Here is a 24925-nt window from a genome sequence, read left to right on the forward strand (position 1 = left end):
GCACTCTCCACGATCTGCCTGTCTCTACTTCTTGACTACTGAGGTGCCAGGTATTGGGGTGCTTTTACAGGGAAGTGATAATCTGCTTTTTTAAAATTAATTTATTTTTATTGTATGTACATTGGTGTTTTGTCCGCATGTATGTCTGTGTGAGGGTGTCAGATCCCCTGAAGGTAGAGTTACAGGAACTTCCATGTGGGTGCTGAAATTCAACTCAGCCTCTTTTTTTTTTTTTTTTTTAAATTTGGTTTTTGAGACAGGGTTTCTCTGTAGCTTTGGAGCCTGTCCTGGAACTAGCTCTTGTAGACCAGGCTGGCCTTGAACTCACGGAGATCCACCTGCCTCTGCCTCCTGAATGCTGGGATTAAAGGTGTGCGCCACCACCACCCAGTTCGAACTCAACTTCTTGAAGAGCAACCAATGCTCTTAACCTCTAAACCATCTCTCCATTCCCGATAATCTGCTTTCTAAGGGTTCTGCATTCATTAGCTAATCTTAATCTCACCAAAGCCCCACCTCCTGATATGGTCAAATAGGGGGAGAGAGTTTCCTGATGTGAATTTGGGATCAGGCACAGGCTAATCTAATGTTTTATTACGGTGTGTGGGACCTAAGCTGCTGTTCGGTGGCTGGGATCTTGCCACAACCCCCACTAGCTCAGTTTCAGTTACTAGCCCAGTCAGGTAGTAATTTTTAGTAATATTTCTTTTGAAACAGGGTCTCAATGTGTAGCCCAGGATAGCTTCCAACTTGTGGCAATCCTCCTATCTCACAGATGAAAGGTATTTTTTTTTTTGTCTATATAGTTATGGCTATCCTGGAACTCACTATGTACAGCAGGCTGGCCTCGAATTCAGAGATCAGCCTGCCTCTGCCTTCCAGGTGCTGGGACTAGGCGTGATCTCCTTCGTCCGGCCAAACAGTAATCTTAAAAACAGAAAAATATGAAATCCGTGAAGATGTTCATTGCGGTATAATGTCTTACGCTGCAAATCTGAAACCTGGACGCCCAATAAAGGAGTAACCTTTAACAGTATGGTATGCCTTTCGCCTTCAGTAGCAGGAAATTTAGAGCCACCGGGAACGCACAGTACCCAGACGGAGGCGGCATCCCTTTGCCTAAGAAATATCACTATGGAGCCAGGCTAGGGAGGCCACCACGCACCGCACGCACGGTTCTGCCCTTTCTGTTAGTGTCTGATTCTTGACTCTCGGAAGATCGTAAAGAAGTCTCGCGGCTCTGCCGGGGTTCCGCAGCGCGCGCCCTGCCCTTTCCACGGCTGCGTAGAGCGGCACAGCAGCCGTAGCGGACCCCTGTACCGACCCAGCAGGAAGCACCGCGGGAACCGGGCCGAGACGCTGGGAGGCGACCACGCCTGGTGCTAGGGGGCGCTGTGGAGCTTGGCGGGGCCCGCAGCTGGGGGACGCTGCGCGCGCTCCCCCGCGCCCCTCCTCCTCTCCCGACCCGGCGCGCCGCTCGGCCCCGCGGCCGCTGGAGGCGGGAGCGCGGATCGAGCGCAGGAGCGCGCGGCCGGCCTGGCCCCCGCGGGAGCGCGGCTGCGGGGCCGAGCTGGGGCGGTGGGTGGACAGGCCTCCGTCTCTGCCTGCTCAACTGCCCCGCGCGCGGGCGGGCGGGCTGCGGTCCCCGGGGATGCAAGCGGTGGCGGCGCGGCCGGCAGGGTCCCGAGCGGTGTGGAGGCCGGCCGCGTACGGTAACGGGCCAGGCGGTGTGCAGGCGATGACTCCTGCCTGCAGGCCGCTGGCGTTGCGGCCCCCGGGTGCCCGCTGAGCTCCGAGGGCCGGAGGGGGCTGGGCAGGCCTGCGTGGGGCGGGGGACGACGACCCCGCGGCAGGTGCCTGCCCCCAACGGTGACCCAGCTCCTGCTCCCCAGCTCCGTCCTCTTTGGCCAGGACCCAATCTCCAGGGGCTAAAAATATTGCCCGGAGGCTCCCGAGCGGAATCAGTTGGCGCTAAGTAGGACGCAGCACCCGGTGAGGTGACAGCACCAGGGCCCGAAGAGCAGACTCCAGAACGCGGTCCCGCCCACGCGCATTCGGCAGCTAGCGTCCTCCCTCCACCGACAGGCAAGTGGGGGACCCGCGGGCGGTGGCAGCGGGCATTGTGGGTCCTCTCGAGTTGCTCCCCTTCCCGAGAAGCAGCTCCCGGCCACCGCTACCCTGGGGAGTTTGAGTCTGGCCGTTGGCTTCTCAGGAGTCCCTGAAAGCTCTCTGGAAGCCAGGACTGGAAGTTTTTGCACTGCAGGAATCAGTACTGCCAGGGTGAATACTAGAATACTAATTCTGAGTTGTGTTAGAAACGTGAGCATCTCTTTAAAAAGAAATCCATTCGGTATGCTTCCTGAGACAGGATCTGGGCAAGGCACTGTTTCTGCTGAGTAGCAAGCAGTCTGACCCAGGAGGTCAGAGCCGGGAGGCCAGCCTGTGTCTCTAGCCGGTGATTGTACCTCTAAGTCAAACAAAATAGAAGCCTTGGTATTTATGCATCCGAAGGGAGGAAACACATGGCTAGGAAGCCTGGACAGACATTCTCTGCGGGCAGTCCTGAGCAAGCTGTTTGTAATTGGTGGTTTTATAATGAAATGTGAGTCAGAGCTGGGACTCTGTTATCCCTACTTTTGTTTTTGTTTTAATATGTTACACTTATTTATCTGTGTGCCTCTACGCCACAGCAAACATGTGGCAGTCAATCAGAGGACAGTTGTGGAGGTTGGTGTTCTGCTTCCGCCATGCGAGCCAAATGGCTTAACTTGTTTGTCAGGCTTGGCTGAAAGTGCCTTTACCTCTTGAGCCGTCTCACCTGCCAATGACACACACACACACACACACACACACACACACGGTGTATCCAGGTTTTTATGGCTCGGGCTGAGGGGAGACAGAACTCCTGTCCGACAGGACCAGCCCCAGATATATGTGCAACTTATGCGCTAGGAGTCGCGAGCAAGGTTTGGTTCTTGGGCGCTCTTTGGTTTTAACCAGAGTCAGGCACATATAGGTGCTCCTTGGGAATTCAGAGGGCGCTTGCTAGGAAGTGCAGCAGAAGGTTTTGCATGCCAGAATGACAGGGGACATGTCTCCTGCCAGGTACATGTGGGGGTCAGCATGAAGTTGAAAAAGCAGGTGACGGTGTGTGGCGCTGCCATCTTCTGTGTCGCCGTCTTCTCGCTCTACCTGATGCTGGACCGAGTACAACACGATCCCGCCAGACACCAGAATGGTGGGAACTTCCCCAGGGTGAGTCACACCTTGTTCTCCTCCTCAAATGCAAGTCACCTGGGCTTGGCATCTTCCCAGCTGTGTCAGGATAGGACACAAACACCCCCTCCACTCCGTGGCCTTGGGGAGTACCCCTGGAGCCTTGTGCACGCGTGCAGGCTACCACTGAGTTATGCATCCATAGCCCAGGAGCACTCCTAGAGAGATTTTCCTTCCTTTGGAGGTGGGTTCTCCAAGGGCTGGTTCTTGCTAAACACATGCTCCACCACTGGGCTGTGCTAGCCACAGCAGGAGGTGAAAAGCAGCCATGGCGGAAGAAGAAGAAAAGTGGCCGTGTGCATTGCTAGTCTGAGTTGAGTGCTTGGCAGACGCCGCTCATCGACTGCCGTGTTTCTTTGCCATTAAGCTGAATGCAAACCTCAGCACCATGCTTGAGACAGGAAGTCCAGGCCGTTGAGCGCAGGCATGCAAGCTGAAACGTTTGCCCTCCGTGCGCTGGAGGGTGACGCTCCTTCCAGGCCCAGTGGACAGGAGTCTGCGGGGTGATGTGCGGTCCACTTCAGCCCTGTAAGCCCATGGTCTGATTCGGCCTGTGGAGAGGGAATCACAGACCAGTCAGGCATCAGGTGGTGGCCCCGTGCAGAAATTCTTCCTGTGTCTGTGACAGGGAGATATATGAGTGATCCCTTTCTGTTCTTATTTTTGGCAGAGCCAAATTTCTGTGCTGCAGAACCGGATCGAACAGCTGGAACAGCTGTTGGAGGAAAACCACGAGATCATTAGCCACATCAAGGACTCGGTGCTGGAGCTGACAGCCAATGCCGAGGGCCCGCCAGCCCTACTGCCCTACCACACAGCCAATGGCTCCTGGGCTGTGCTCCCAGAGCCCCGGCCCAGCTTCTTCTCTGTCTCCCCCCAGGACTGCCAGTTTGCTTTGGGGGGCAGGGGTCAGAAACCAGAGCTACAGGTAAGAGCTGGAGCTGGCGGAGAAGGGGTGATCTCCTGTTGTCGTGGGTGGGCACTGAGCCGCGTTCCTCCCTGGCAGATGCTAATGGTGTCCGAAGACTTGCCCTTTGACAATGTGGAGGGTGGCGTGTGGAGACAAGGCTTTGACATCTCCTACAGCCCAAATGACTGGGACGCCGAAGACTTGCAGGTGTTTGTGGTACCCCACTCACACAACGATCCAGGTGAAGGCCCAGTAGGCCCCGGCGCTGGGGTGTGGGGCAGGCTTTCTGAGGACAGACGTGAGGGGTGCAGCTGATGTGTGCGGCATATTCAGGAGACCTTGCGTTGGCTCCCCCAGGCTGGATCAAGACTTTCGACAAGTACTACATGGAGCAAACCCAGCACATCCTCAATAGCATGGTTTCCAAGCTACAGGAAGATCCCCGACGACGCTTTCTCTGGGCAGAAGTCTCTTTCTTCGCCAAGTGGTGGGACAATATCAGTGCCCAAAAGAAGGCAGCAGTTCGAAGGTCAGTGGTAGCTGGGAAGGCGGGGGTGTCATTAAGCCCTGGCTCAATGGGTTGGTCTTGTCTCCTGCCGTGGGTGCCAAGCTTGTGAGTATCCTCTGGCTGGAGGAGGCCAATGCATGCAGTTCCTGTCGCCCTTCCCTGCCACATCCTGAGTGTGCCTTCATCCTTAGGCTGGTGGGAAACGGGCAGCTGGAGATTGCAACAGGCGGGTGGGTGATGCCCGATGAGGCCAACTCCCATTACTTTGCCTTGATTGACCAGCTCATCGAGGGACACCAGTGGCTGGAGAGGAACCTGGGTAAGTCCAGGCGAGGGAGCTAGACTCTACCCCAGTGCTGGGCCTGAATGTGGTGGCAAGATGCTGTGAGGTACAGTGACAGGTCGGGCATTGTTCCTTTCCCGGCTCATGCAGCCTGCCTGCTGGGCACGGCAGGAGCTGGCCTCCCGGGCGCTAGGAAGCCAGCAGCCAGTCCCTAAGGTATTCAGGGCCTTTGAAATCTGTGCTCTGCCCAGGTGCAACACCTCGCTCGGGCTGGGCAGTGGACCCATTTGGGCACAGCTCCACCATGCCTTACCTGCTGCGCCGTGCCAACCTGACCAGCATGCTGATTCAGAGGGTGCATTATGCCATCAAGAAGCACTTTGCTGCCACTCACAGCCTGGAGTTCATGTGGAGGCAGATGTGGGGTAAGGCCAGGGAGGGGCACAGGTCGTATAGCAGTGCGGTCTTTACTGGGGAAGGGGCGGTTCATTCCAATCAGCCCCTGTGTGAGTCCTGTTGACCTCTGCTGGCGTCTGGGGGCACATCTCCAGCAGGAGCTGTGGATCTGGGGGCCCCGTGTCCTGTTCCCAGTCTCCACATACTTACAGTCTTGAGTTTGGCCAGAGCCTCAGTGTCTCAGGGTTGCCTATGGACGACATGAATCTACACACGTGTGTTGTCTTTGTAGCTAGCTGCTCACCCTGTCTGCCAGTGGCTGACCCTATGGTGTGTCTTCGTTTTCTGTAGATCCAGACGCCAGCACAGACATCTTTTGCCACATGATGCCCTTCTACAGCTACGATGTACCACACACCTGTGGCCCTGATCCCAAGATCTGCTGCCAGTTTGATTTCAAACGCCTGCCCGGCGGGCGCATCAACTGCCCTTGGAAGGTGCCGCCCCGGGCTATTACAGAGGCCAACGTGGCAGACAGGTATCTGCTGCCAGCCCTGCTGGGACAAGGAGTAGGGTTTGGGGTTCTGGGCTGTGGCGCTCCAGGAGTATTCAATCCTCCTACCTCTGTCTTCTGAAAATGGGGAACAGGTTTTTGCTACCACACCTGGCTGATGTTGACATTTTGCTCCTCAGGAGAGTTAGACTGAAATGTGGTTTCTGGTCTTGGCTCTGTCAGTTGCATGATGCTGACTGTACCTGGAAGGAAGGGCAGACTCTGCGGGGAGAGTTTAGGCCGTGCATCTGCAGTAGTGACTTCTTACCGCCTCCCTGGGGAATAGAGCTGGCACTTAGCTTCCTTCCCAGAATGCTTTTACTTTCCTCATTGAGGCTGCCTTCTGATGCCCTAATAGACTGGGAGACATTCCCCTCCCCCCTTTTTTTTCTTTTTGAGACAGGATCTCATATTCCAGGCTGACTGGCCTCAAACACGCCTCCGTGTCCTGAGTGCTGGGTTACAAGCATGATCACTACACCTGGTTGCTGCCCAGATCAGGGGTTTGTGAAGCGGGGTGAACACTCTACCAGCTGAACTACATCCCCAGTCCTAGACAATTCTTTTTTAGTTTCCTGAGACAGAGTCTCACTATGTAGTTCTGGCTGTCCCGTAACTCACTATATAGACCAGGCTGGCCTCAAACTCACAGAGATCCGCCCGCCTCTGCCTCCCAAGTGTTGGGACTAAAGGCATGTGCCACTATGCCAGGCACTTGCCCTGAACAGTTCTTACATCGGTACTTTTTTTTTTTTTTGGTTTTTTCGAGACAGGGTTTCTCTGTGGTTTTGGAGCCTGTCCTGGAACTAGCTCTTGTAGACCAGGCTGGTCTCGAACTCACAGAGATCCGCCTGCCTCTGCCTCCCGAGTGCTGGGATTAAAGGCGTGCGCCACCACCGCCTGGCAATCGGTACTATTTCTTGCAATGTTTCAACTGCTACCTTTCATTTGACTCAGGTTTTCTGGGTCAGCTCCAGGTCAGGCAGGTGGATCTTATACTCACTGGGCCTAAATGCTGCTTAGATCCACCCAGTCCTGCGGAGAGCCTCTAACCTCTGAGAAAAAAGACCTGTTCCTTCTAAGAGAATAGTAAAGGACCTCAAAGATGTCACTGTGACTAAAATTAGACCCCTACAAAAGTGTGAAGGTTGATCTAAATGTCACTTTAGCTAAAATGTTGAGAATGTGGCTAGCAGCAGCAGCGGCGGCTCATGCTAGCAATCCAGACAAGCACCAAAGCTACTTTTCTTTTTTCTTTTTCTGTTTTTGGAGACAAGGTCTTGTCATGTAGCTCAGGCTGACCTCAGCTTCCAACAGTCCCCCTGCCTCAGTCTCCAAGTATGGGATTACAAGCACATGTCACTACACCTGGCAGAAACATGACTCTAATGACATGTTGTAAGGCTCTACTGGGTAGATGATATAGATAAAAATAAATTTTCTCATACAGTTCAAGCAAGGCACCATTCTTCATGTGTGTATGGGGGCTATAGACAGTCTTATATAGCTGAAGCTGTCCTTGAATTTGCTGTGTAGGTGAGGATGGGCTTGAACTACTGGTACCCCCAAAGTGCTGGGGTTACAGGCATGTGCTGCCACACCCAGCAGGCCTTCTCTGTATAGACCTGTCTGGCTTCAAACTTGGAACCTTCTTGCCTCAGCTTCCCAAGTACTGGGGTTACAAGGATGTGCTTCTGTGCCAAGCTTGTCCTGGGCATCTTTTCTTTTGTTGAGACAGGATCTCACTGTATCGCACTGGCTGGCCTGGAACTCACTATATAGATCAGGCTGACCTCATAATCACAGCGATCTGCCTACCTTCTGCCTCTCAAGTGCTAGAGTTAAAAGTGAATGCCACCAGGCGTAGTTTGAATGTGTGCAGGCCCATGTTTGTGGGTGCATACGCAGGTCTGTGAGTGTGTATGAAGAGCCACGGTTGACCTCAGAAATCTTCCTTGGTCTCGCTCCACCTTATTCCTTGAAAAGGTTTCTCAGGTGAACCCAGAGCCCATCTCCAGTGTGGGCTGCTCTAGCTATGCAGCTGGCTCTGGGGACCTTCTGAGCTCTGTGTTTATAGGCAGGCCTCCATGCCCACTGGCATTTACATGTTTGGGGGTGTGTGTCCCAAACCCCAGTCCTCATGCTTGTGTGGCAAACATTTCATTCCCTGAGCCACCTCCCTACCACCCTCCCCGATCTTTTTAAGCCTGGGACTCCATGTTGGGCCTGTGACCGTCTGTGTTTCCAGGGCAGCCCTGCTCCTGGACCAGTACCGGAAGAAGTCCCGGCTTTTCCGCAGCAACGTCCTCCTTGTACCACTGGGTGATGACTTCCGCTATGACAAGCCCCAGGAGTGGGATGCCCAGTTCTTCAACTACCAGCGGCTCTTTGACTTCCTCAACAGCAAGCCTGAGCTCCATGTGCAGGTGAGAGGCTGTGTAGATGGCTGTGCAGCGCTCTTGCTGCAGCCCGATCTTCCTCTACCCGCCCTGCTGCTGCGTGCTCCAGGTCATTGCCAATCCCGGGCACGGTTCCTGTGTGGATCAGAATGCATCCCCAAGTTCCCCAGCTCTTGTTAGGCCCAGAAGAGCAGGACTTAGAGATTTCCTGCCCTTTGCTAGACAAAGTCCTCACCTGGACACACACCTGCAGCATTGTGGAATGGTAGCCAGAACTCCCAGGAGTCTCTGTAATTGATGGGAGTGTTTTGCGTCCCTACAGGCCCAGTTCGGGACCCTCTCCGAGTATTTTGATGCCTTGTATAAGAGGACAGGAGTGGAGCCCGGTGCCAGGCCTCCAGGGTTTCCTGTGCTGAGTGGAGATTTCTTCTCCTATGCTGACCGGGAGGACCATTACTGGACAGGCTATTACACTTCCCGGCCTTTCTACAAGAGCTTGGACCGAGTCCTAGAAGCCCACCTGCGGTGAGACCTGCTGCCTTCCCTTGTTGAGTGCAAGTTAGTTAACCTTTGCGGAGTAGCGGGAGAGGACCCTGCCAGTGTGGGAGTGACCCTTGGGCGAGGTTGAACAGGAAAGGAAGGGCTCTGACTTCTTTCTCTGGGTAGTGGGGCAGAGGTTCTATACAGCCTGGCTGTGGCTCATGCCCGCCGCTCTGGACTGGCTGGCCAGTACCCGGTGTCTGATTTTGCTCTTCTGACGGAAGCTCGGCGCACACTGGGGCTCTTCCAGCACCACGATGCCATCACCGGAACTGCCAAGGAGGCGGTGGTGGTAGACTATGGAGTCAGGTAGGTGCCACCCCCACGTCCCTCACCATTTCAAAGAGAGGCTATGTGGGTGGTTGGTGGGTAGGCTGCCAGGGGCTGGTCCTGCTGGTGTGGCAGACACCTCCCCATGGCTGCCTTCTCTCTGCTTTCTCTCTTGCCCTCACAGGCTGCTGCGGTCCCTGGTTAGCCTGAAGCAGGTCATCATCAATGCTGCCCACTATCTGGTGCTGGGAGACAAGGAGGCCTACGAATTTGACCCTGGGACACCCTTCCTCCAAATGGTGAGCCCCCTGCTACATCTGCTTGAGAGATCCTGTGGTGTGGGTGGGTACTACCTCGAGAGCCGCTGTTGGTGGGTGCTGTGTCTCTTTTGCCTTTCTTGCTCTGTGGTGCAAACTCCATGCTTACGGTCTTAGACAGGTTGGGGTGGGGAGGAGGCTGAGCCCAGCCATTCATTCTTCCTGCTCACGTCAATGCAGGACGAGAGCCGTTCAAGTCACGATGCCCTGCCAGAGCGCACAGTAATCCAGCTGGACTCCTCACCCAGGTGAGTCAGGCCTGGCCAGGCTCACAGAGGCACCCTCCACTCCCCAGAACAAGGGGGCCTTGCTCTGGCTGCTGCTTCTGCCCTGCCACTGCAGCAAGCTCCAGGGTCAGCCCACCTTCCACCCACAGGTTTGTGGTGCTATTTAACCCGCTGGAACAGGAGAGGCTCAGTGTGGTGTCCCTGCTGGTCAACTCCCCAAGGGTGCGAGTCCTTTCCGAGGCGGGTCAGCCCCTCTCTGTGCAGATCAGTGCGCACTGGAGCTCGGCCACTAACCTGGTCCCCGATGTCTACCAGGTGAGGCAGGGCTCAGCCCTCCCTGCTCATCAGCACCTCTCCTGGGCCTCCCTCCCCACCAACACCTGCTTCCTACTCCTCTGCTGCGCTCTGCCTGCTCCCCAGGATGGAGGCAGGTGGCTTGGGGAGAGGCATTGCCCAAAGGACAGTCACTCGTGGGATCTGAGTATCCTTAAAAGGATGGCGAGGACACTGTGGTCATAATTGTAGCACAGATGGCAGCAACAGTGCCCTTGGCTGCTCAGCAAGTATTTGTTTACGTCATTGTGATGGGTCTTGCATGTTGCCCAAGCTGGTCTCTTAATTCCTGGACACAGCTTCTAAAGGTGGTTTATTATTGTTGACTTATGTATTTCATCTGTAATATGGATGAAAAATAAACTCTCAGACATAGTTCATGGCAGGCACGGCTTCATTTTCTTAAATATTTAATTCGTTAAGATTGTGTTTTAAAGACAGGCCTCACTGTGTAGGTCAGCTTCAGTCTTGATTTCCTCTGCTTCAGCCTCCCAACTGTTGGGATACAGCAATGTAACCGCCCCTCCCCCCCCAGCTTTCATCAAACTCTTATGAGTGTACATAGTGATGTAATCCTCATTTCACCAGAAGCAGAGGTCCAGAGAGGTTATGCTACTTACCTAAGGTTGCTCAGACAGTCTGTGAAGTTAGCTTGCTTCAGACTCTGGACTCTCAGCTGAGTGCTATGCCCCTTTGCCGACAGGTGTGCGGAATAACACTGTGGCTCAGAACCAGGATACCAAAGCAGATAGGACTTTACAGACAGAAATGCAAGGTTTCATGCTTAGCTTCAGAAAACAGAATGTCGGGAGGTGGTGGTGCATGCCTTTAATCCCAGCACTCTGGAAGCCGAGGCAGTTTGAGCCAGCCTGGTCTACAAAGTGAGTTCTAGGGACAGCCAGGGATGTTACACAGAGAAATCCTATCTCAAAAAAATCAGAAAAAAAAAAAAAATTGAAAGCCAAAAAAAAAAACCCAGAAAACAGAATGTGGAAGACCAGGATGGTGGGGAACTCTGGACTGGTGCTTCTCTGCTCATTGCTTCTTTCCGCTCCTGGACTCAGGTGTCGGTGCCCATCCGCCTGCCAGCCCTGGACCTGGGTGTGCTGCAGCTGCAGCCAGATCTTGATGGGCCCTACACGCTGCCGTCTTCTGTACGCGTCTACCTGAACGGTGCAAAGCTTTCCATCGGCAGGCAAGCAGCCTTCCCTCTCCGTGTCATGGACTCCAGCCCCAGTGACTTCGCCATCAGCAATCGCTACATGCAGGTCTGGTTCTCCGGCCCTACTGGGCTCCTCAAGGTAAGGGCCAGGCCCGGGTAGGTGGGGAGGGAGCAGAGAAGGGCATGGGCATCACGAGACTGTGTACAGTTGTTCTGGCCCCATGTGCCCCCTGTTGCCTGACTCACAGAGGCTTGGGTGTGAGCTTTCGCAGCTCTCAAGCTGACAGCAGGCACGGCTGAGCACATTAACCGTCTGCTACTGTGTCTGCAACTTGTAAAGAAGAGAAGGTTTATTACAGTTTGTGAGCATTGAGCCTGCGGTTAGGCAGGCCCATTGCGTTTGGGCCTGTGGTTAGGCAGCACATCACAGCAAGGAACACATCTCAGGAAAGTAAATTACGGCACAGCCAGGATGCAGGAGAGAGGTTGGGTGTGCTGGTGCGCACCTAAGATTTCAGTAGTGGCAGGGCAGAAGCAAGAGGCCAGAAGTTCAAGGTCATCTTTGGTTGCATAGCAAGGCCAACCTGAACTATTGTGAGACCCTTGTCTCAAAAAGTTTAAAGAAAGAGGTTGGGTTTGATCACATACACCTTCAATTCCTACACTCGAGAGACTGGGTTGGGGTGTATGTGTGGGTGTCCTCTGTAAATTCAAGGCCAGCTTGCTCTATGTGGTGAGTTCCAGGAGAGCCAGTGAAATGGTACCTCAAAATAAATGGAGGGAGGGAGGGAGGGAAGAAGGGAGGGAAGAAGGAAGGAAAAATAAAAAGGGACTGGTCAGGACTACACAAAGAAACCCTGTCTCAGAAAAAAGAAAAGGTGGGGGCTGGAGATGCATGCTAGATTAAGCAGTCTACCATCGGAGCTACAAGAAGCTACCAGGTACGGTAGCACATGCCTGTAATCCCAGCATGGGGAGGTGAGGCAGGAGGATCAGAAGTTACGGTCAGCCTTAGCTGGGTAGTGGTAACACACCTTTAATGCCAGCACTCAGGAGACAGAGGCAGTTGGATCTCAAGGCCAGCCTGGTTTACAGAGTAAGTTCTAGGATAGCCAGGTCTACACAGAAAAACCCTGTCTCAAGAAAAAAAAGACGGGGGCTGGAGAGATAGTTCAAAGGTTAAGAGCACTGGCTGCTTTTCCTGAAGCCCTGAGTTCAGGTCCCAGCAACCACACAGTGGGTTACAACCATCTGTAGTGAGATCTGGTGCCCAGTAGGCAAACATGCATAAATCTTTTTTTTTTTTTTTTTTTTTTTTTTTTTTTTCCCGAGACGGGGTTTCTCTGTAGCTTTGGAGCCTGTCCTGGAACTAGCTCTTTTTTTTTTTTTTTTTAAAGATTTGTTTATTTATTTATTTATTTATTTACTTATTTATTATGTATACAGTATTTTCAGTGCTCTGCCCGCAGGGCAGAAGAGGGCACCAGACCCCATTACAGATGGTTGTGAGCCACTATGTTGTTGTTGGGAATTGAACTCAGGACCTTTGGAAGAACAGGTGGTGCTCTTAACTACTGAGCCATCTCTCCAGCCCTGGAGCTAACTCTTGTAGACCATGCTGGCCTCGAACTCTCAGAGATCCGCCTGCCTCTGCCTCCCGAGTGCTGGAATTAAAGGTGTACGCCACCACTGCCTGGCTAATAAATAAATCTTTTTTTTTTTTGGGGGGGGGGTTTTCGAGACAGGGTTTCTCTGTGGTTTTGGAGCCTATCCTGGAACTAGCTCTTCTAGACCAGGCTGGCCTCAAACTCACAGAGATTCACCTGCCTCTGCCTCCCAAGTGCTGGGATTAAAGGCATGCGCCACCACCGCCCAGCTTAATAAATAAATCTTAAAACAAGAAACAAGAAAGAAAAAGTAGAAGGGAGGCGGGGAAGTGGTAGAGTCCCGACGGACGTCTCTACTTCATTTCGTAGCAGCAGTCTGGGAACAAGCCCTTAACACACAGACCTAAGATCCCAGCTGTAGCACTGGGCTTGGCTCCTGAGGGAAAGTCAGTCCCTGCCCTCCCAGGGGGAGACCTGACATGCTGGTGTGGGGCCAGGGGTCAGGGCTGTGTTCTTTGGCAGAGCATCCGAAGGGTGGACGAGGAGCAGGAGCAGCAGATGGACATGAAGTTCCTTATCTACGGCACCCGCACATCCAAAGACAAGAGTGGTGCCTACCTCTTCCTGCCAGATAGCGAGGCTAAGGTACCTGGATTGGCTCCCACAATCTGCGGGGTCTCATGGATGGGGAGAGCCTGGGAGGGCCCCTGGCATCCCTTCGGTCTCTGCCTCCTGTTTCTTGCCTGCCTGTCCTTGTCTTCGTTGCCATGTAGAGGTGAACTGTGGTCTTAACCATGGCTCTGGGCCTGCTCAGCACAGGTGCTCAGGCCAGAGCACTGGGACAGGGACTTCTGTTGTCCCACTCTGGGTTGGTATTGTCACTGTGTACTCTGTACTGTGGGTTCAGCGCCCCCGTGCTCTTTTCCCAGCCCTACGTCCCCAAGAAGCCTCCTGTGCTGCGCGTCACCGAAGGCCCGTTCTTCTCAGAGGTGGCTGCATATTACGAGCACTTTCACCAAGTGATCCGACTTTATAACCTGCCAGGTGAGCCCTGCAGGTGGGGAGGGTCCAAGGAGATGCAGGCTGGGATCCATTCCTCTTCTGCCCCATCTCTGCTGACAAGCAGATGTGTCATCTGACATGGATGTTTGATTTCTCTTGTGGGAAAATCCAATGGACAGTGGCCTGGAAGCTCCTAGGAGGAGGGTGGTGGAGCCTTCCTGGCATAGTCTCTCAGGCTGTGCTCACCTCACTTCTGACTGTCCCTGTGTGCAGGGGTAGAGGGGCTGTCTCTGGACATGGCGTTCCTGGTAGACATCAGGGACTATGTGAACAAGGAGCTGGCCCTGCGCATTCACACGGACATTGACAACCAGGGTACTTTCTTCACAGACCTCAATGGCTTTCAGGTAACTCTTGGACCCCATAGAACTTGAGCTGCTTTTGGCCTCCAGTGCTGTGGGGAGGGGGCCAAGGACTGGGGGCCAGTATGGGGCCAGTGAGGTGGCTCGGTGGGTAAAGGCTCTTGATCAGGCCTGGCAACCTGAGCTCAATTCCTGGAACCCTGGTAAAGGTGGAATGAGAGAACCCATTCCACAGAGTTCTCCTCTGACTTGCACATGTGTGCTGTGGCACACACCCTCCTTTGCACACGTTATATACATGTTATATACATACACTCAATTAAGAAAAAATAGCTGGCGGTGGTGGCACACGCCTTTAATCCCAGCACTTGGGAGGCAAAGAAAGGGAGATCTCTGAGTTCAAAGCCAGCCTGGACTACAGAGTGAGTTCTGGGACAACCAGGGCTACACAGAGAAACCCTGTCTCAAGAAAAAATCAAATAATAACAAAAACAAAAATAATAGCCAGAAATGCCTTCACACTGAGGAACCTTCAGAACATAAATAAGACATCATTCCTGGCTGGCCTTGAACTCCTCCCTGCAGGTACAGCCCCGGCGGTATCTAAAGAAGTTGCCCCTGCAGGCTAACTTTTACCCCATGCCCGTCATGGCCTATATCCAAGATGCACAGAGGCGCCTCACACTGCACACCGCCCAGGCCCTGGGTGTCTCCAGCCTCGGTGATGGTGAGTAGGGAACCAGCCTCCCTTTGCCTCAGTGAGTCCCCTGTTGGCTCGCCTCCCTTCTCTCTAAACCCCATCACCCCAAAGCTTGGAAAGGGGTGAGCCATCTACAGCTCCTGTCAGTCACACTTGGGCATCCTCCCCTTTGGGGGAAGAAGTTGGGGATTGAAGGGTTAGTCTCAGCTGAAGGGCGCAGCTCTTTTTTCTTTCCTTTTATTTTTTATTTTTTTATTTTTTTGGTTTTTCGAGACAGGGTTTCTCTGTGGCTTTGGAGCCTGTCCTGGAACTAGTTCTGTAGACCAGGCTGGTCTCGAACTCACAGAGATCCGCCTGCCTCTGCCTCCCGAGTGCTGGGATTAAAGGCGTGCGCCACCATCGCCCAGCTTTTCCTTTTATTTTTGAGGCAGGGTTTTTATGTGTAGCTCTGGCTGTCCTGGAACTTTCTCTGTAGACCAGGCTGGCCTCAAACTTAGAGAGATCCACCTGCCTCTGCCTCCTGTGCTGGAATTAAAGGTATGTGCTCCCACCAGGCAGATCACTGGGCAGATGATTCCAGTGTCATACTTAGAAAAGGAGAAATGTTTGTATTTCCTCCTAATGGTCAGTATAAAAAAAAAAAGGCTGACGTTTTGTTTTTTGTTTTTGTTTTATGTTCATTGAGACATGGTTTCTCTGTAGCTTTGGAGCCTGTCCTGAAACTAGCTCTTTAGACCAGGCTGACTTCGAACTCACAGAGATCCACCTGCCTCAGCCTCCCGAGTACTAGGATTAAAGGCATATGCCACTGTCACCCAGCTGACATTCTTACTAATCAAAGGAAGAGTTCTAGGCCTAGTAGCATAGACATGTAACCTCAGCTCCTTGGAAGCCGAGGTAGGAAGATCCTAAATTCAAACTCAGTCTGGGCCATTTGATGAGACTTTGTCTGGAGGTTTAACTCTGTGCTGGATCACCTGCGCGGCACGAACAGGGTGTGAGCCTCTCTGCTCAGTACTGGAGAGAGTGAGAAGCCAGCAGGGACAAGGCCAAGGCCCCCCTGTCCCCTGTGATATCTACAGCCTTGGGACAAAGTGAGCAGTCACTCAGGGACTCTTCTGTCTGTTGGGCACAGAGGCCGTGAGGGCTGAACTGAGTGCAGGGTTAAGGCTGTGCCACAATTGTGCTGAGTGTTGTGCCTACTTCTTCCGTGGGAGGAGTGTGGCTCCCCTGTCGTCTGCCAGGATGTTTTTGGGCTCTGTCTCAGAACTCCTGAATGCAGCCCATTGTCCTTGCTCAGTCAGCTGTCTGCCCCTCTGGGACATGGGCATTAAGGAATGATTATATTCTAGGCAAGGAACCTATTTTAGGGCTGGGGACAGCTTCCTGTGTCTGCTCAGAGGAGAAAGCCACAGCGACTACAGAGATCAGAAAAGGACTGTGGAGATGAAAGGGAAACCTGAGCCTCTGTGGTAGAGGCTGCTCTGGGCAGCTGTGGGGAAAGCTTTTCTTCCCTCCGGTCCATAGGCTTTGCAGTGAGGCCCCTCCCCCAGCACATTCCACGGGTAGTCCTCTGTCTCTCACTGGAGGCCTTGCTCACCTCACCTCATATGCCTTCTGCCTGTTTCACCACAGCCTGCAGATTCTGACGGGCACGGCCATCCACTCCAGGCTGCCCCGCTGGGCCGTTTAGCCCGTGCCAGGTAGAGCAGAGAGGCCAGAGAACGTGTGTCAGTCATGAGTCTGTCCAACCCAAGCAAGCCCACCTCAGATGAGGGGCTCTGCAGCAGTCTGACAGACAGGCCTCTCAGTTTTCTGGCCGCTGGCTCTTTACCGTGTTCTGTGTGGCCTGTCCCCAAGAGGTTTCCTGCTGATATAGGCCCAGAGCCCAGGTCCTAGTCCTGAGTCACAGAGGGGAACTGCCATGGTCAGAACTCCCCTTTCGGGTCCTCCTGTCTCTTCACCTGCACTCTGCTCTTCCAGTACTAGGACTCCATCATTCTCTCCTGAGTGACTCAGCTTGTCTGTCTCACTGCCCTTTTTCCCTGAGTACCTGAGGTAGAGAGTCGGCTCCCAAGGCTTGTGTCTGCTGAGACATGGGCTTGGCAAGCTGGAGCTCATTGTTACCGTCCCCAGGCCAGCTGGAGGTGATCTTGGACCGACGACTAATGCAGGATGACAACCGGGGTCTAGGCCAAGGGCTCAAAGACAACAAGATCACCTGCAACCACTTCCGCCTCCTGTTAGAACGGCGAACCATGAGCCATGAGGTAAGATCTGGGCCCGTTGTCCAGCGAGCTAATGTAGGTTCAGCCCCGTGGGGGACCCTGTGGTTTCCCGAATGTAGCTGGAGAAGGGCAAGGGACAGAGAGTACAGCTTCACTCTTGTGCTGAGGCAGGGGCCATATGGCGTCTGCTGACCCCTCGCGTGCAGCTTGGCAGCACCTCCCCCACCACACTTTGACCTTGCCCCTGTCGTGTTCATCCTCTGCCTTTCTCTTTGCTGCCCTCATCGTCCCCCTTCCAGTCCGAGCATTTCCTAACCCCGACCCAGCCCTGCTCATCTCTTGGCTTTCTTTGCCTCACCAGCCTGGCTTTTTCTCCAAACTGGCAGCCATGTTTAGGGCTTTGCTCTTTTCCAGCAGCTTGATGAGGAGCCCAAAGGGTGAGGGTGGCCTGGGGTGAGCAGCCTGGCCCTGTATACAGCTGGAGTCTGCTGCCTAGCACCCCGCAGGGCAGGCGCGGCTTAGCTACTTAATATAGCAGGACTAGTCTGTAGGTGCTGAGCCCCTTCTGTGCTGCCACCCGGGCCTACTAGCGAGGAGCAGGCTGGGGAGCTGCTCTAAGAGTAAAAGTCTAGGGCAGAAGTGGGGTCTCGCTGGGCTGGCAGCACCAAGGCAGCATGGGTGAGGAGATGGCTGCCTGAATCAGCAGTCCCCAGGCTCCGCTTCAGTGAGGGGAAGCCATGAACAACGGAGAAGGCAGCGGTGACTGTGCCAGTGAGGCTGGTTGTGACTTTAGACAGGAGCAGTGTGAACGAGCATGGCAGCCGCCGTCCACATGTGCAGCCCAGTGCTCTGCGCATGTTAGGCAAGTGTGTTGCCGCTAAGTCTCCAGTCAGGTTTTTAGGTTTGTTTTTGGTGTGTGTGTGTGTGTGTGTGTGTGTGTGTGTGCGCGCGTGCGTGCGTGTGCGTGCTTGAGACAGGGTCTTGGGGCTGGAGAGATGGCTCGGCGGTTAAGAGCACTGGCTGCTCTTCCAGAAGATGCAGGTTCAATTCCCAGCTCCCACAAGGCAGCCCACAACTGTCTGTAACTCCAGTTCAGGGGATCTGACACCCTCACACAGATATGCATGCAGACCAAACACCAATGCACATAAAAATAAATAAATATTTAAAAAGTTTGTGAGACAGGGTCTTATGTAGCTTAGGCTGCCCTCCTGTTTTGTTCTCACTGTTGCCTAGGCTGGCCTTGAACTGCTGAGTTCAAGTGAGCATCCAGTCTCAGCCCCCTAGTAGCTAAGACTACAGACATATGCCACCATGCCCGGTTATGTATGCCTGTTGACTTACTTGTTTTTTTAGACAAGGTCTCTTGTAGCCCAGGCTAGCCTCATCCTCCTGCCTTTATTTCCCAAGGGTTAGAATTATAGGAGTATACCACCATGTTTGTTTTGTTTTGTTTTATATGTAGCTACTCAAATGAATTCAGGTGAAATAAGTTGAGGTTTTCACTCAGCACTAACCATGCTCCTTGGGCCAGGTGTGATGACATGTCTTCAACTCAGGTGTTCAGAGACAGAGGCAGGTGGATCTCTGTGAGGGTGAAGCCTGGTCTGCATAGGGAGTTCAGTGCAGTTGATACTACATAGTGAGACCCTGTCTCAGAACCAAAAGAATAAAAAAAAATTTGTAAGGAGCTGGAGAGATGGCTTAGTGGTTAAGAGCATTGACTGCTCTTCCGGAGGACCCATGTTTGATCTTCAATACTCACAGGGCAGCTCAGGGCCATCTGTAATTCCAGTTCAAGGAATGGAGTGTCTTCTCTTGGCCTCCAGAAGCACTGCACACATGAAGTGCACAGACATATATGCAGGCAACATCACACATATATGGGGGGGCACACACACTAATAATAATAAGTTGTTCGTTTAAATTACATTAAGACCCCCCCCCCAGTGGTTCTAGGTAGTCAGTGGCTATCACAGAAGGCATTTCTGCTGTATCAGAAAACTCCGTGAGCTAGTGCTGGGCTAGAGCATGGTGGGAGGGAGGGGCAGGGCAGGCTGCAGAGTGAGTGCCCGGCCAGAGTCTGAGACCATGGAAAGACTTGAGCGAGGAGGGATGTCATTTGCCCTCAGCTGTCAGGACCGTGGCTCTCTGGGGAAACAAGGAAGAGATGACAGATTTAAGATGTTGATAGGGCCGGGCGGTGGTGGCGCATGCCTTTAATCCCAGCACTCGGGAGGCAGAGGCAGGCGGATCTCTGTGAGTTCGAGACCAGCCTGGTCTACAAGAGCTAGTTCCGGGACAGGCTCCAAAACCACAGAGAAACTCTGTCTCGAAACCCCTCCCCCCCCCAAAAAAAAAAGATGTTGATAGGAATCCTTAGGGACTTGAACTAAGCCAGGGGTCGGAAAATGAAGTTGGAGTGGCAGTCTGTGTTGAAGACATTGCAGAAGCAAAATGGAAGAGGAATAGCCACCCTGCCTGGGCTTGAAGGGAGAAGGGAGACTGTATACAGGACACTCAGAAGGGGGGTGCCGGGGTCAGGGATCAGCGTATAGAAATGTAGTGGCTGCAGAGGGAAGTTCCACGTAAGCCTGTGAAGGTGGCATCCTGGGAGCCACCTGAGGGGTGGTCTTCACTCCAGCTGGTGGACATGAGGGTCAGGCTGGCACTGTGGATGTGGCATCTAACCGTGGGATGGTTACAGCACTGTCACTATGAGAAGCCTGTCTGTCTGTCGTCCCTTCCTCCTGTCTGTGCGCTGGCCACACTAGTGCGAACACAAGAAGTAGCCACTCATGAAGGGCTGGCAGTTTGGGGCTCGGAACCAGGCAGCCAGAGTCCAAGTGAAGCAGGAAAGCTGTTTGGAAAGGCCTGCCTCCCCTTCTTCACCCTTTAGCCTGGCTCCCCTCACCTACATTTTGGGTTCATTTTGCAGGTCCAGGATGAACGCTCTACCAGCTACCCGTCCCTCCTCAGCCACCTGACTTCCATGTACCTCAACATGCCTCCGCTGGCCTTGCCTGTGGCCAAGCGGCAGGCCACCAGCCCTGCTCTGCGCTCTTTTCACCCTTTGGCCTCCTCACTACCCTGTGACTTCCACCTGCTCAATCTGCGCACGCTCCCAGCTGAGGTAAGTGTTCCGGTGAGTGCTAACCCTCACCACCAGGTTCTGGCCTTGCCCCAGCTCTTGAAGCCTTGCCCTCTGGGCAGAAGTGCGGCTGACCTTCCATTGCCCTTGCCCTGACTGCCTTCCAGGACACCCTGCCCTCGGCTGATGCCGCACTCCTCCTACACCGCAAGGGTTTTGACTGTGGCCTTGAGGCCAAGAACCTGGGCTTCAACTGTACCACAAGCCAAGGCAAGGTGAGCAAGGCCAGGGGTGGAGGCAGGACCCTTTGTCAAGACAGTGAAGCTGGACCTTCTGCAGTAGCAGAACTGAGAACTTAGAGGGAGGCTGGCCTGGGGCTTGGCAGTTGGGTGAGAGAAGGCATAACCTCAGGGCTCCTTGATGTGTTTTTAGTATTGAGTTGGCCATGAGCAGTTTCAGACAAGGCACTGAACTAGAAGCCAGGAGGAGGGGCCTATACTGAGCATGGTGGGAAATTAGGAATGAAGAACTGCTGCACCTTTCAAAGTGTTAGTTGTGGCGTTTGCTGGCCCTTTGCCTGCCCTGGTGACTGAGAAGTGAACCCAGACATAGTCCTTGTTCTCAAACACAGCTTGGTGTCCAGGCTACTCCGGTGCTGAGTAGATTGAGCAGAGCCTGTCTGAGGTGTGTTGCTTCAGAGAGAACAGTAGCTTCCCTGAGATCAATTCCTTCCTACTTTTTATATTTATTTATTGTGTTTTTATTCTTGAGACAAGGTCTTATGTAGGCTGGATACAATCTTACTTTGTGGCCAAAGCTGAGTTGAACTCCTGAGCCACCTGAGTCCACCTCCCAAGAGCTACAGCCATGTGTCCATCTTAGCGCTACTTTCTCTCAAAGATTTGACAGAAAGCCAGGTGTGGCGGCTCACAATACCATCCTAGCACTCAGGAGACTGAGATGGGATTGCTGTGAGTTGGAGGGCAGCCTTGATGACAGTGTGGGACCCTGTATTAAAAAAACTAAAAGGTAGTACTGGCTGTGAGGAAGAACTTAGCCCAGTGTTGGCGGTGCCCAGCTCAGCCTGCCTCCTCTCTCTTCACAGCTGGCCCTGGGGAGCCTCTTCCATGGCCTGGATGTGGTGTTTCTACAGCCAACCTCTTTGACCTTGCTGTACCCTCTGGCCTCACCCTCCAACAGCACCGACATCTTTCTGGAGCCCATGGAGATTGGCACCTTCCGCCTCCGCTTGGGTTAGGTTAGGGCTTCTTGTGGTCTGAAGAGAAAGTGCATCCACAGAGACTGTCTCTTAGCACCAGAATTGGTTGGGCAGGTCACACTAGTACCACATCCTGTTCTGCCTCTCAGAACTGTGACGGACTGGGCTCTGCCCTTACTTTGTCTATTGCTGCTTCTGTGTTTGGGACAACCCGCACATCGGTGGTGGGCAGATGCCAGTGAGACGAGGGAGAAGAGGTTCTTTGGGTTGTGAGTAGGTACCCAGCGGCACAGGCTCAGGCTCCCATTCTTTTCCCAAAATGGGATGTAGGAAGAGTCGGGGCAAACAGAAAAGGTCAAAAAAGCTGAGGGAACAGCCCAGTGCCAGGTGACTGCACTTAGGAGCTAGCTCTGGGGGAGGTCCTGTGGTGACAGAGACCCCGCATGTCCTTCTGCGAAGCACAGGAGCAGAAAGATTCTGGGAGAAGGGCATAGGGTCCCATTGTTAGTGAAGCAGAGGAGCGGAAGGGATCCCTAGCTCTCCCAAGAGCCTAAAGACCTTGCTGCTTTCCGCTCTGCCTCTGCTCTAAGTGCCACTGAGCCTGTGTGCCCCAGCTAGTGACTGCTGGGTGGCAGGAAGGACTTGCTTGGGACCCCAAATCAAGTCCAGAGGCCATAGAACACTTCGGGTGCCCATGCCTGCCCTGCGCTGGTCCTCTGGTGATGTGCTGGTTGGTGGCAGGGGTGAGAAGTACCTCCCATCCTCCCTGCTGCATCATCTCACACACTGCTCTCTACAAGTTCCTGTCATAGGGTTCTGGAAAGTTCCTTTCCCTAGAAAGGAAACGGAGCTGCCAAGACCCCTGTGCTTGGGTACCTTGGGAAGGCACCCCATGCTGGGTCCAGTGGCAGGTTGAGAAGGTTCATCTTTGTTCCATCTGCAGAATTATTTATTGCCTTCCTGGTGTGTGGGACAAAGAAAATGGAGAAAAAATTAGGAGGCTGTATGCTTCATTTTAGCTTCAATTAGTAGTGAATTTGCCTATAAATGATAAACAGAGAGTTGGTAAAAGTGAAACTCCATCCCTTATGAAATCTTAGTAAGCCACGACTAGAAAGAAGCATCGTCTAGATAAAGGTCCCTATCACCAGTAACAATGGCACCTAAAAGAACCAAACAGCACAGGCATGCTCCTGAGAGTCAGAAATTAGCCGGGGGCGTGCTGTTATTTAGCAGGGTTCCCGGGTCACTAACCCCTGCAGTGGAGCAGATGGGGCCAAGGAAGAGTCCCGACGGCCACTGTTTTTAAACCACAAGCTACCTAGAAACCAGTGTCACCTGAAGACCCAGCACGGCATTCTGTGAGTTGCCTGAGTGCTGTCCACGCTCCTGTAAAGACTGGTTCTTCCCAAATCAGCCCATAAAATCAATGTAATTCCAGCAAGATTGGATACTCTTTGGAATTCTGCCAGTTCTGACATTCATTTGGAAGAGTACAGGCGGACATGAGGTAGTTCTGAATGGCAGTGGTGGTGTGCGCCTGGTGGGTCCAAGGTGGGCAGAAGGCACTTGTCTTTGAGTCCTGCCAGCATGAATGCAGTCGTCATGCAGGTCAGAGAGACTGCTAGGGCAGCACGGAAGTTCAGGCAGACCCAGCACACAGACATGGGTACATGGTTTCAGGTGCAGGGAGGGGGAGATGGATTGTTTAATAAATAGTTCCCTGAGACAGCTAGCTAGCTGTTAGTTGGAACTCTACCTCAGTTTCCCAAAAACTAGGTCTAGAGGGAAAAAAAAAACATTTTTTTAAGAAATATATATATATTGAGACAGGGTCTCCTTGTGTAGCTCTGGCTGTCCTGGAATTCACTATGTGGACCAAGCTGGCCTCAGAGTCACAGAGGTCCCCACCTGCTGCTGGGACTAAAAGGCATGTGCCATCATACCTAGCAAGAAAATATATTTTTATACCTGATGTAGGACATTCTTTTCTAGACATAACATGAAATCTTAACATATAATAGGGGGAACGACTGAAAAATAGATTTTGCCACCAAAAAAAAAAAATGAGAGCATGTTATAGGAAACAGGTTAACACCACCTGTGCAGGTGGGCAAGCGTCTGCAGTAGGTAGGCACTGCAGGAGAAAAGCTTGCTCGGCTGGCTCCTCAGAGAGCATCACTAGAGTCTGCCCAGCGGTCTCCCAAAGATTCAGCAGTGACAGGACTGCGTTCTTGCAGGTCCTCCAGAGTGCACGCAGCCAGGCTCAGGCCTGGGTTCCTAGTCAGGTCTTGGTGAAGAAAACCATGATGCGTGGGAAGGGCTTAGCATAGAGCCTGGGCTCAAGACAGGTGTGGATGGGAGTTTCTGTCCCGAAACGCGTTAGGAAAGAGCATGAAGCCACTGTTAGAGCAGGTCTTGTTTGCTGGTACGTGGTTTGTAGTCCAATGACAGGGGGACTCTGTGAACCCCTAGGAAATTAGCAGAATAAAGGATACTCTTTGGAGGTCTTAGATGTGCAGTAAAGTTAATGCCACACAAAAGTGTCTGGGGACGGGGTCTTCAGCGCATCCCAGACTTGCCATGGAGAACCAGGCTTGCTGTCGGTCTGTCAACTTCCTGCCTCTGCTGCCCACGCTGGGCTCACAGGCCTGTACCATCTGCCCCGCTGGTGTTCCCTAGTCCAGTATTTCTTAGAGCAGCGTTGTTCAGAATGTCCCATCAGCAGAGTTGCTTTTGGAAAGTGCAGGTTTCTGTCCTGTCCTCAATAGATAGGGCTGTTTCTTCAGTCTGGGTGCTGAAGTGAAGTGTGCACAGGGCCACATGCACCTGGATAAAGAAACAGAAACTTGCTCTACAACACAGGAAGAAAAAAAGGCAACTCTGGGAGTAAGGCCAAAAAATTTCTTTTGTTTGGGTTTGTTGTGTATGTGTGTTGTTTTGGGTTTTTTTTTTTTGTTTGTTTGTTTGTCTGTTTTCTGAGACAGGTAGCACAAGCTGGCTTCCAATTTACAGAAATCCTCCTGCCTCAGCCTCCCAAGTGTGGGATTACAGGTGCATGCCACCATAACCTGACTCGGATTGGTCTCAGTAACTAGCGGCCCAGAGAGTGCATACTATTTTATGGCAAGCAGCAGCCCTTGTCATTGTGAGGACAACAGTACAGGGGAGCCAGGATACAACAAAACAACCTCAGTCACCAGAAAGGGAAGGACTGCCTCATCAAAACATCCAGTTCCATGAAGAGGAAGGGGCTGAGTGGCTAGCTGGAAGCGCAGAGAAAAAGGCAGGCAAGTGTGAGCCTCTGCGTCCTCTTGCAGGGAGTCTGGGCCCACGTAGGTTTGGGATCTGCCATCCCCAGGGCGTGAAGAGAAAGAAGCAGAAATTCCTGGGGAGCAGCATCTGAACTTGAACTGGAACTGCTCATTTGCTGTCGTGGTGGCTACTGAGAAGGTCCCTGTGAAGCCAGCTTCTCTGGGGGCAGAGGCAGGAGTCTCGAGTTTAGAGCGAGCTTGAGCAGTATTGAGACCCCATCTCAAACA

General features: G+C 53.1%; 1 protein-coding gene across 1 annotated transcript; it reads left to right on the top strand.

Annotated features, from left to right (window-relative positions):
• The first annotated feature begins 1526 nt into the window (after window positions 1–1526).
• On the top strand, window positions 1527–23905 carry Man2a2 (mannosidase alpha class 2A member 2). The gene is made up of 23 exons (XM_057756044.1): window positions 1527–2085; window positions 3106–3255; window positions 3947–4204; window positions 4283–4427; window positions 4544–4715; window positions 4886–5013; window positions 5229–5402; window positions 5725–5911; window positions 8175–8352; window positions 8648–8850; window positions 8992–9174; window positions 9320–9434; window positions 9633–9700; window positions 9829–9994; window positions 11077–11313; window positions 13304–13426; window positions 13711–13825; window positions 14057–14190; window positions 14731–14872; window positions 16982–17115; window positions 20012–20206; window positions 20332–20439; window positions 21270–23905. The coding sequence occupies exons 2-23, from the start codon at window positions 3124–3126 to the stop codon at window positions 21420–21422; spliced, it is 3450 nt and encodes a 1149-aa protein (XP_057612027.1). The 5' UTR covers window positions 1527–2085; window positions 3106–3123; the 3' UTR covers window positions 21423–23905.
• Window positions 23906–24925: the final 1020 nt, after the last annotated feature.

Source organism: Chionomys nivalis, chromosome 23 (genome assembly GCF_950005125.1).
Source record: "Chionomys nivalis chromosome 23, mChiNiv1.1, whole genome shotgun sequence".
Classification (NCBI taxonomy): domain Eukaryota; kingdom Metazoa; phylum Chordata; class Mammalia; order Rodentia; family Cricetidae; genus Chionomys; species Chionomys nivalis.

Bases quoted from the DNA above. Each gene is read 5' to 3' on its own strand.
- Man2a2 (XM_057756044.1), top strand. From the start codon at position 3,124: ATGAAGTTGAAAAAGCAGGTGACGGTGTGTGGCGCTGCCATCTTCTGT. The intron at 8,851-8,991 runs GTGAGACCTGCT...TTCTCTGGGTAG, and splicing joins GTCCTAGAAGCCCACCTGCG to TGGGGCAGAGGTTCTATACA. The intron at 11,314-13,303 runs GTAAGGGCCAGG...GTTCTTTGGCAG, and splicing joins GCCCTACTGGGCTCCTCAAG to AGCATCCGAAGGGTGGACGA.